This window comes from Crotalus tigris, unplaced genomic scaffold (genome assembly GCF_016545835.1).
Source record: "Crotalus tigris isolate CLP2741 ecotype Arizona unplaced genomic scaffold, ASM1654583v1 scf7180000017666.379230911805:20528666, whole genome shotgun sequence".
Classification (NCBI taxonomy): domain Eukaryota; kingdom Metazoa; phylum Chordata; class Lepidosauria; order Squamata; family Viperidae; genus Crotalus; species Crotalus tigris.
Window position 1 is genome coordinate 2,308,893 of NW_024096552.1, and position 11,108 is coordinate 2,320,000.

General features: G+C 45.7%; 1 protein-coding gene across 1 annotated transcript in view; it reads left to right on the forward strand.

The window, feature by feature from the left end:
* The window catches only part of RASAL3 (RAS protein activator like 3), a 73,508-nt gene extending 62,891 nt beyond the window's left edge, over positions 1–10,617 (forward strand). Inside the window, exons 18-19 of the mRNA XM_039336442.1 lie at positions 6,360–6,435; positions 7,332–10,617. Of these exons, the coding sequence (XP_039192376.1) occupies positions 6,360–6,435; positions 7,332–7,454 (199 nt within the window). The 3' untranslated portion in view covers positions 7,455–10,617. The remainder of the gene's footprint in view (positions 1–6,359; positions 6,436–7,331) is intronic.
* Positions 10,618–11,108: the final 491 nt, after the last annotated feature.

Consider the following 11,108-nt stretch of genomic DNA (forward strand, 5'->3'; position numbering starts at 1 on the left):
TAAGTTCATTAATGAGACATCTAGCACACCCAGTATCAAGTAGGGTGTTACTGTTTTCGATGCCCTGAATATGTACTAGTGACTGTGATAGGGAGGGTGAATGGATGAATGGGTTTGCTCACCATGGGATCTTCTGATGTCTTTACATCCTCCTCGTATAAGAGCAGTTGGGGTCCCACTCTGCTGGTCCCTTCATCGGCCTTCAACCTCTCCCCTTGCGGCATTGAACTCTCGATATGTTGTTGTGCTGCCCTCATTCTTTCAGGCATTTTCCTCGATGTACTTTTTCCTGGCACTTCTACCCTTCCCTTAGGAAGCGGCTCTAGGCATTCTGCAGCTCAATGTCCCGGCAGGTTGCATCGAAAACAGCGAAAGTTTGGATGAGGTAATCCGCCAGGTGGAGTAGATACTGAACCCAAAGGCCGGAGTTGTTCCGAATTCCTGGGTGGTACCAGCTGGCTATCACTTCTTGGATGAAACTCCTGCAACCCCGTGTCCAAGTCCATAACTATCCAGAACCATTCTTGTAATTTACCTGGGATCCCCCGGTATACACATGCCTGCTGCAGTTCTCTATCAAGCCCTGCCCGGAACTGGTGTACTAGCAGGCGCTCAGGCCACGTCTGTAGTTTGCTAGCTACACATCGGAATTCCCTGACATACTCTGCAGCCGGTTGGCCCCGTTGCTTTATACCTAACACCTCCCCTTCTGCCCTCCAGATTCTAGAAACGTCCTCAAAACAAGTTCGGAGAGCCCCCAGGAATGCTCCAATATTGGCTAGCTCCCTAGCATGGTCACAATGTAGATCGGCCACCCACTCCATAGCTTCTCCCTGTAGGGCTGCTGTTACTGCTCCTACCACAGCCCACTGAGAGGGGTAAAGGTGGCCGTATCTATCCATGTGGCCTATGGCTTGACTTAGGAAAAGGCCAGCCTATCTGGGTTCCCATCAAATGTCACACTAAGGGGTGGAGGACCCCAAAGAGAGCCCTGTGACCATGATCTGGAACCCCATCCAGGTGTGGGTGAAGGACCTACCAAGGTCCCTCCCCCAGGCACAATAGTCTCTGACCCCCTTGGGAGTGGGCCTCCGGGACCTAACCTGACTCCCCGAGATGGCACTGTGGAAAGCTTCCCTGGACGTCCTCCCCATAACCTATCTATGGGTCAATTGGGACTTGAATCCCAACCCTTCCCTGGTATAAATCCCCTCCACAGTTAGAGTCAAGCTTCAACTTTGGACTTGCTAAGCGAAACCGTCATGTGGCTGATTGGATGGAGGACAAACCAACTTGTGACCATGACGTTGTTTCTGGCCCTGGGACCCATCGCTGCCAGGAGGACGCATCCTGGTACCCTCCTTCTCCGAATTGCTCTCGCAAGAGGTCCATGATAGTTTGGCCAGGGGCTGTGGCATAGCTCCAATGCTCCTTGTCTTCGTCTGTCATGTATCGTTCCTGCCACTGGGAGGTTATCTGACCTTCTTCCCCTGGTCCAATTCCATATCCCTCTGGCATCCCAGTCACTATAGGACTTTGCCACCATTTTCCGGCAAGGGTGTTCCCACCCGCTGTCATTCCTTGGGACCCTGGGACATCAATTCGAGGGTCTACTAGGCTGGGCTCCACCACCTTAGGGCATACTGATGGTTGTTCAGTAACTGGAGGGTCTGTTCTTACCTCCTCTTCCTGGACATCATCATGGTCAGCCTCATCTGGAGCAATATCCTGTACACCTTCCGCCATATTTCAAACTGCAACCTATGCCACCCACCTTCAGGTCAACAAACCACAAAGGTGGACACAGGAACCAGGTTAGGCACAAAAACACAATGGAAGGTGAAACACAAAAAGGAAAACAAGGGGAAACCTCAAAAAGATTTGAAGTGGGGTGAGTGCAAATTTTTTGTCAGCTTTCCTATCGGACCCTTGCAGGAAAAAGGAAGACACAGGAACACCTTCATCCAACAAACTCCGGTTTACTTGAGGTAAAGCGATGACATTCACACAGACCTTAGAACTCAGGCTCTATGCCTTACAAAGTTTGCGCTGGGAGCAATCGCCTCCCAGCACTGTTTAAATACATTTGCCAAAACCGTCCCCACTCTTCACCCAATTAGTTATCAACCACACCCCTGCCCAATAAACCACAACCCCACCCAATCACCATCCTACGTCCCCACCCTCCTAACACCCAACCAGCACCAGTCATCAATCAGGGAAAATAGCAATTCCATCTGAGGCTTTTCTGCGACGCCCTGCCCGGCAATGCAATCTTCAGGCTACTGCCCATCAGCTGTTCTCCGGCTCGCCACTCATCAGCTGTTCGATGGCTTAACTGTATTCTGCACAGGCGCAACAGCCTATCTGCCCATGCACAGCATCCCAAGCTCTCTGGAACTGCCCGTCGCTCGCCGGAGGATCCGCGACTCGTGCTTCTTTCTCAGGACGGTGAGCTGCTTTGTGCTGGTTCTCCTCCTCTGTCACCAGGCTGTTCCCCCCTTCTTTGTGTGTCGAGCCAAGGAAGGCTTGACACCCTAGCATTGACGGGAGATTCTGGTAGTTGCTGAATAGAAAGAATATTAATAGCAGGGGCAGGATCTGCCTCTATGTGAGTGAGAGGTAGCCTACTGAGACCATCAGCATGGCCCATTTCTTTGCCAGATTTGTGAATGAGTATGTAGTCATATGCTGACAGAAAAATGGACCACCTCAGCATATGGGGGGGGGGAAATGATGTGAGGGGTTGGTTTGGTCATTGTAAACAACCCTAGAAACGGCTTGTGGTCTGTATAGACCATGAAGTGATGGCCATATAAGAAATCATGGAATTTCTTTATACCAGCCACTATTGCCAAGACTTCTCTGTCAATCTGAGCGTAATTCTACTCTGCAGATGACAGGGTCCTTGAGTAGTAAGCCACAGGAACTTGTGTTCCATCAGCCTTTAGGTGACTGAGTACTGCACCCACCCCATAAGGGGATGCATCACAAGCGATTTATACAGGCAGTTGCTCATTAAAATGGGCTAATACCGCATTTGATGAGAGCAAGGCCTTGACCTCTTTAAAACTCCTGTCATGGACTTTAGTTCTCTGCCATGGACCTTGCTTGTCTAAGAGCCGGTGTAACAGATCAGCCACAGCAGCCTTATGGGGAAGGAAAGCGTGATAGAAGTTAAGAAGTCCCAAGAAAGCCTGAAGCTCACTTTTAGACTTGGGACTTGGGGCCTCCTGAATGGCCTTCAACTTAGATTCTACAGGGTGGATGCCTTGAGCATCTATTTTAAAGCCTAAAAATTCTGTAGAAGTAACACAATTTTACATTTGTCTTTTTTTAATTTGAGGCCCACTTGACGGAACCTCATCAACACAGCCCTTAATCTTTCAGCTAAATTCTGTGATGACTCCCCTGCAACGAGGATGTCATCAAAGTAGGGGAAAAACCCCAGAATACCCCTGAGCATGTGCTCCATGATGCTCTGGAATATGCCAGGAGCAATGTTCACCCCAAATTGTAAACTTTTTACTTTAAAAGCGCCCCTATGGGTCACTATTGTTTGGGCTTCAGCAGTTGCCTCATCAACAGGTAGCTGTTGATAGGCCTGTGCTAAATCAAGCTTTGCAAACAGTTTTCCCCCTTTAAGGGAGGCCAAAATATGACTTACTACTGGTACAGGATATGCATGCTGCTGCAAAGCTGTGTTCAGAGTACACTTATAGTCTGCACAAATTCGGACTTCCCTGTTAGCCTTTAAAGGCGTCACAATTGGGTTTTCCCATGGACTTGAGTCCACAGGTTCCAAGATGCCCTGCTGGAGCAGCTTGTCCAGTTCAGCATCAGTCTTGCCCTTGAGGGTGAAGGGCACCCTCCTAGGCTTAATCCTAACTGGTGCGATGTTTGGGTTTAATCGCAGTGCGATGGGAGGCCCCTTGTATGAACCAAGCAAGCTCTGAACTAAACACATCTGCACACTCTTTGCAGACTCCTGCAATTCTTAGAGTTTGCAGACTATTCAGACCAGTCACCTGAATTCCCAGGGCCTCAAACCAATCGAGTCCAATTAGACTCGCACGATCACCCCCAACAGCCACCACATCTAAGAGACCTTGGAAAGCCTTATGCTGCACCTTGAGTGTGGCTTCTCCTAGTACATTAACCTTTGAATTTTGAAAGTCAGTAAGAATTAAATTTGATGGCCTGAGTTTAACTCGACGGCCACTACTGCAGCAAATCCTTTTAAAAGTATTGTGTGAAATGATCGATAGAGCATCCAGCTCCATCAATAAGGGAACCCCTTGTAACTGTACATCAATGCGAAGCTTCTTTTTAAGGGGCTTGTGCCTCCCTGTTCGCAAGATGCTTCTACACGACGCACAGAACCCCACCCTGTGTTGGCTGGGGACCCTGGTACCTTTCCGAAGGGATTCTTCCCGAGGTTGCACCTGCTGGCGACCCTAACAAATGGTGGCAATGTGGCCTAGCTTGCCACATGCCTGGCAAATGGTGGAGTGGAACCGGCAGTCTGTGCGCTTGTGGAGTCCTCGCAACCGAGACACTGAAGGGCTGCTGGGGCCTTGTCTGGTTTCTCTCGCGGTCTTCTTACCACCGGATGGTGAAGTCTGTCCACCTCCTCTTCAGGATCCGAGTCTTGTACTTCCTGAGTAACCTCTTGATGGACGGTTGCAACGGCTGGAGTGTTTCCGGCGAGCTGCAGAGCCTTCACAGCGCCGCCCGCTGCTTCTTCAGCTGCAGCTTTGCGTAAGACATCTTGGAAGGTGACTTCAGCTTTAGCAAAGATCTTTTGTTGCAGCTCCCTGCTTCTAAGGCCGCAGACAAAATGGTCTCGTAAGCGTTCTTCCAGGTCCTTGAATTCACAAGGCCTGGCAGCTTGTCTCAAAGCAGCGATGAACTCAGCAGCAGACTCGCCTGGCTTCTGATTCCTCTGATCAAAAGCATGCCTCCATGCAATCACAAAAAGCTTGGAGTGGAAGTGATCCTTCAGCATGTTCTTTAGATCTGTATAGGTGACAGACTCCAGCGGTGCCGGGGCTACCAGGTTCTCGGCTACATCGAAAGTGTCTTGACCGCAGATGCACAGCAGGGTTGCTGCTTTCAAGCCGTCTTCCCGAACCTGGTTGACCCTTAGGTAATTTTCCACCTGGGCCATGTAGGAGTTCCAGCGCTCCGGGTGAGAGACGTCGAACTCGGACAGATATCCAATCTTTGACATCTTCTGGTTCGAATGCCTCATTGCAAGCCTTCGTTGAGGGAAAGGGCCCATTTGCCAAGCTCACCTCCAGCGATGCTGTACTGGCAGGTGAGTACAGAGCTGGACACCGATTCCCAGGCTTCAGGCTCTTCAGATGAGGTTTATCCTCTTCTTACTGCCTTTTTGCTTGCAGCGATCCCATCCTCATCGCCACTTTTGTGTTTTGGGATTCGAGGCTTTGAAGCATGACACATCATAAACCAAGTTTCTTTATTTCACCTTAACTCCACTCCAAGCAAACTGCAAAATAGGCATGCAGGCCTTTTATAGTTTTCCAACCCCCAGGCAGTCCAGCCAATAGGGATCTTTCTTTCTTTGTGCCTTGTGCATGCGCAGTAGTCCAACGCTAGCCAGTCTGGTCCTGGGCAGCTTTTAGATTGCCCGGGACCATTTGCAACATTTCTGGGCCTGCTGAGTTTCCTCATCAGGCCCAGGACACAATACATTCCATTCAATGTCTAAGTTCCAGTGTATTAGGCAATACAAATCCCATGGCAGGGGATAAGAAAGGGAACAGTCCAAGTTCCCTGTTCTGGGAATCCAGCAGGGCATAGTTGGGATTCAACCCATTTACGCCAAGGAGCCTATTAGGAAGTAAAAACCTATTGGGGCTGATGAACTGAAGTAGGCACCCATGGCCTGATCTTTCCTGCCATTTCCCATGGCAAGGGCAGCAGGTCTGAGCTACCATCCACTGCTGAAGTCTTCTGCTGGCCTGAAAAACAAACTAACAAACAAACATGGCAGTACAATCCTTGCATTGGAAAACACAGTTTGATGAAGTATATTGTTGGCTGTGCCACTAAGAATAATTCTCATGTAGACTGAACATCTGCAAGGTTTCAGATTGTGGAAAAGGTATCATTTACACAGAAAGTGACAATGCTCATGTGAACTTCTCTTTGTTGTTCTAACTTTGATTTGCTCTCAGTTTGCTTTTTTTACTCTTTCTTTTATCATCCTTCAAACTGTTGCCAGGGTTATCTTGAGGGTCAGTGGCTAACTAGCAGGGAATATGGAGAAGGGTTGAAACCACAACCCATCTGAGGTGAGATCTGAAGGAGACTTGACTGCTATGTTTCTCCAGGGTGTCCTGCATAGAGGCCAGCTGGAAGAAGGATCATGAAAAGCTGCGAGCAAGTGAGGAGAAGACCAAACAGCTGGTAAGAGCCCTCCAGAGGTAATGTGTAGTTAAGGAGAGAAAAGGGAAGAAGGATCTTTGTTCAACAGGGATAGTAAGAAGGGCAGGCAAAAAGTTACTCCAGAAATAACAGAACCGTATATGGTAAAGGAACACATCTGATTTCATTAAGATGAGATAAAAGTTATTAGATGAGACCAGAGACATCCACAGGTATGTGTAACAAAAAAGACAAAATAGCATGTGCAACTGAAGAATCAGTCCTACCTCTTTTATATATGCTCAATTGAAGTCACCATTTTGACTTTTTTGTCCCTTTTCCCTTCTTCCCAGATGTTCCTGGTTGGGATAGATAAGTATTTTGATCCATTTGAATTTTTATATGAGCTCCATGTTCCATGTTGTTGAAACAAGCTGTTTGGATTCCCGGTAAATGGCGTCCAATCTATGCAAAGGCTGTTGAAAGTGTTGTATAAATAACAGAAAGGTTCTGAATTATGAACAATAAGTAGAAAAACCAGCACAGAGCTAGCTTACATCCCACCTGGATGGCAGAGGTGTGGAAGGGGTGTCAAAAAAAGAGAAGATGGCAGAGAGGGCAAACAATGCAAGCCCCACCCCTTTTGTACATGCATTGACACTGCATGCAGATACAAAAGGGGTGGGGTTTGCATTGTGGCATCCACCATGTTGCTTCTTTTTACCTTCCCCTGGCAGATGCCATTATGCATTCCAGGGAGAATTTCAACAGGACAGTGCTTCTGTGCTTGAGTTTGTACTTGACTTCTTCCTATCATGAACTACTACTGTAAGCCTCTTATGCTCACAGAGGTGGCAACCCTATTTCCTGGAGATTAATTTGCTTTAGATTAAGAAGTGGTGTGGCATGACTGACTCTCTCCATCATGTGTCTTGCAGGAGCAGCAGCTCTCCAGAATGGAAAGGGACCATGACCGGTTTTTCCGTGCTGTTAGCCAGATGCTGGGTTATCGAGATAACCAACCACATTACGGCAACAACTCTCAGGGCTTGTGTGGATAATAAGATTGAGAATGGGAAAGCCATGTTTCCCATACAGCTCTTGTATGAATACAGAGAAGAGGATGGAAAAATGTGTCTTCCACTGACAAGCACAGCATCGTGTTAAGAGTTCTCAATGGTATTCAGCCATTGCTGCAGCTTCCAATCCATCCCTACCTGAGAGTTTATTCACATACATTCCATCTGCTGGCTTAAGGATACCCTATTTACCATTTCCTGGGTACATATCCTCACTGCAGAGCTGCCTTGGCCTGAAAATGTTTTTCCTGAGAAAATGGAAGAAAATCTTCCTTCCAACCTGTGCATTTTTTTCTGAAGTGATTTCAGCAATAGTTGGAGGAAGAGATGCCTTCCATCAGTCTTGTCAAGTTCACCATCTCTTACCAAGCTCCACTCCTCACATGCTTTTCTCTTGCATAGACCATTGGTTGGAAAAAGTATATTACTAGCTTGCAGTCTAGAGCTCTGTTGTGCTGCTAATGAGATCCCCCTCACCAAATAGCCCAGTAAACTGCCTGAAAAGCAACACTATCAGCCTCCATCCTGAGGTTTGGTGAAAGGCAGACTTGGGGGCAGTGGCTCTTCTATCAGCATACGTTCCTCCTGTAGGGAGGAAGCACATCTACTGTGGCTATGCAGATGAGCCCTGAGATTGCATCCCTGTTTCTGTTGCCTGTGTCAACATCCAGCTACAAGTCTTATTGTTTTCATCTCGTCAGCCTGAATTTGCAGCTTCTATACCTAAAAGCATATATAACCTGCAATGCAAAGGCCAGTCTTGTAAATTTTGGACAATAATTGCTTCTATGCCCAGAAAAATCTTAAGCAAACATGAAAGAAACATGTCCTGTGGGGTTTTTTTTTCTTGTTTTACCTATAAAAGGTGCAAAGCACTGCCTTCTTCCATCAGAAAATTCTGATAATTTATTATCTTGTCTTTGAGGCTTTTTCTGAGCCAGGTGATGTGAGGGATGGGGCTTACTGAAATTAGCCACCCTGGGATGCCCAGTACCTGCCATTATGATCTGCTACCATCCTGCTGCACCATGTGTTAAAGAATAAGGCTCTTCATCCCTATCCCAAGCAGGCTGTTCACACTTGGCTGATGGATGTGGCCACTGGCCCCAGGGCAAGTACTAACCATTTCTGAGATTAAGAATGTGCAATGTTGTCTTCCATCTGCTCTCTTCCCTCTAGGAAGGCCACCTCCACCTGTTCTTTTTCTGCTATGTATCACAAAGTAGCCTTTTCTCACTTGTGTTAGTTTTACCTACATCTGCTATTTATATATATATATATATAGAAATAGGCATTTGGCATTTGGATGGCATTTGGGAAGTAAGGTCCCCGGACAGGAACCTGCTCCTTTAGCTGAGCTGTCTCTGAGTCACCCTTCCCCAGTGGTAGCTCTTGTGTTCCCACCTTTTAGTCTACTAGCCAATCTGAAGGCATCACACTTGATGAAGGGGCCACAGTGGCAATGGTGGGATTCAGCCGGTTTGCACCACTTCGGCAGAACCAGTAACTAATTTCTTGTTGCCCAGGCCCAGAATGGACTTCTGGAAATGGCATTTACACAGAGAACTGGTTGTTCACATATTTGAATCCCACCACTACACAGTGGCATTATTCAGGAGACCTCTTCACAACTGAATCATCCTGCCAAAGCTAGCTTTCCCACCCAGGTTCTCTTTCAAAAAATTAAAAGCTAAGCATTTATCAAATTTCCAACTTTTCCAGATTTTCTATGCAGGGAATAATGGAAATAGCTCTGGGCAAGATATTTGGATAGATGTTTCTCTAGCTGGTCTCCAGAAGAACAATATCTCTTTCTTTCTCATACCAGTTTAAAATGAGGCAAGGCAGTGGCTTCTTTATCATAAATTATGTTGCCATGCAGTCAAGTATGACTGGCTCATGGTTCTGTTATATCATCATATTGCTCACTAAATAGTAATGCACCTGTTGGGCATTAGATGGGATCCTTGTATATCCAGGACTAGACTCTTTTAAAAATACTGCCAGCTCTTTTTTTATTTCAAGCAAGTTTGGTGCTTTGTGGGGAAAGTACCAGATCTATATTTAAGAAACAAGACAAGCACTCTGGAACACCTACTAGTCCTATGCTGCGGGGAGAAGGCTGACTTGAAACATAAGAGCCAAGTTCTTCTACTTGCCAGAAACTGGTTCTGTCATGGGTTAATGCATTATGGGTCTTGAGGAAGAGATTGTGCATGCCCCTCCTGCAGACTGTTTGGATTGCCTTGGGGAGGGGGCAATGCCATTTTGCCTACTTGGTGGAGTATTTCCAAATGTTGCCAGCCACTGCCATTCACTGCTACCTTCTAGATCCTCTCCTCTCGTTTCATCCAGTGGCCATCCTCCGCATCTGTGACCTGTCAGCTAGGCTGTTTTTTTGATACAAATTTAGTATTCTTTTTAAAAAATTGCTAGATCTTGGTCCAAAAATAAACCAACTTCTTTAAGCAACTAGAAAGGTGGCAAATTCCTCTGTTCCAGGCAGCCACCTACTCGCATCCAAACTCACCCCACCAAAGTTAAGGAGAAATATCGGTGGAAGGTTTTCTCCCACCAAGTGACCCTTTGGCGGGAGGGGAAACAAAGTCACAGAAATCTACAAGTCTTTTTCCTTAATTTGTCCCACATTCAGTGTATAGGGACAGCACTACTCACCAGCAGGCAGGACAGAGGTTCAACAATCAGGGCAACAAAAAATTAGACTGGAAGATAACATTTGATGGAATGCTATGAGGAAAACTTGCAACAAATGCCAAAAATAACAAAAAAAGTTTATTTCAGTATATAAGGGAACAAGAACATTTCCTTTTCCGATCAAGGAAATGATCAGTCCACTAATAAAAGATGGCAAGAAAGTGACGGGCAGCAGGGAGAAAGTGGAACAACTTAATTCCTTCTTTTCATAAAATGAAAAAAATACTCCAACCTATCAAAAGCAGCACAAAACAGGGAGACAAAACAGGAATGCAGGTAAAAATAGGCTTTAAAAATTAGTAAGAGTGGTGGTAAAAGATATAGCTTTCATTTTGGGGGCTGAGCCTGAAGAAATACTGAGAGAGACGGAAAAAGTTTTTAGGGTTAATTCAAGGGTTGCAGCAGTTTCTTGTGATAGAAGATTTTTTAAAGAAACCGAGAATGACTTGTTCAGCCTAAAGATGTAAAGAAAAAGAACAGCAGAAGGCGGATGTTGGAATAAAGAAAAGGACATGATGAACTTTTGTAGTAGTTTTTTGAGATAGAAGATGTTTTAAAGGAGTAGTGAATGATTCATGTAATATGTAGATGTAAAGAAAAAGAACAATAAATGTTAGTTTAACTGGTAGTTTGATTTAGTATGTTTTAAAGGAATAGTGAATGACTTGTGTAGTATTTAGATGTAAAGAAAAAGAATAATAAAAGGTGTTGATTTAGTGGAAAAAGTTTAAACATTTGGGAGTATATATTATAAATTTTTAATTTAAAGTGTATAAAAATAATTATGAGATATTATGGGTAAAGGTGTAAAAGAATTTAAATTCTAATGATCTCTGTTGGTGAGAATTTTAGTGATTAAGATGAATGGTTTGCTAAAACTTCTTAAGTAGGAGGGTATTAATAAATTTACCTAGGGGTGGA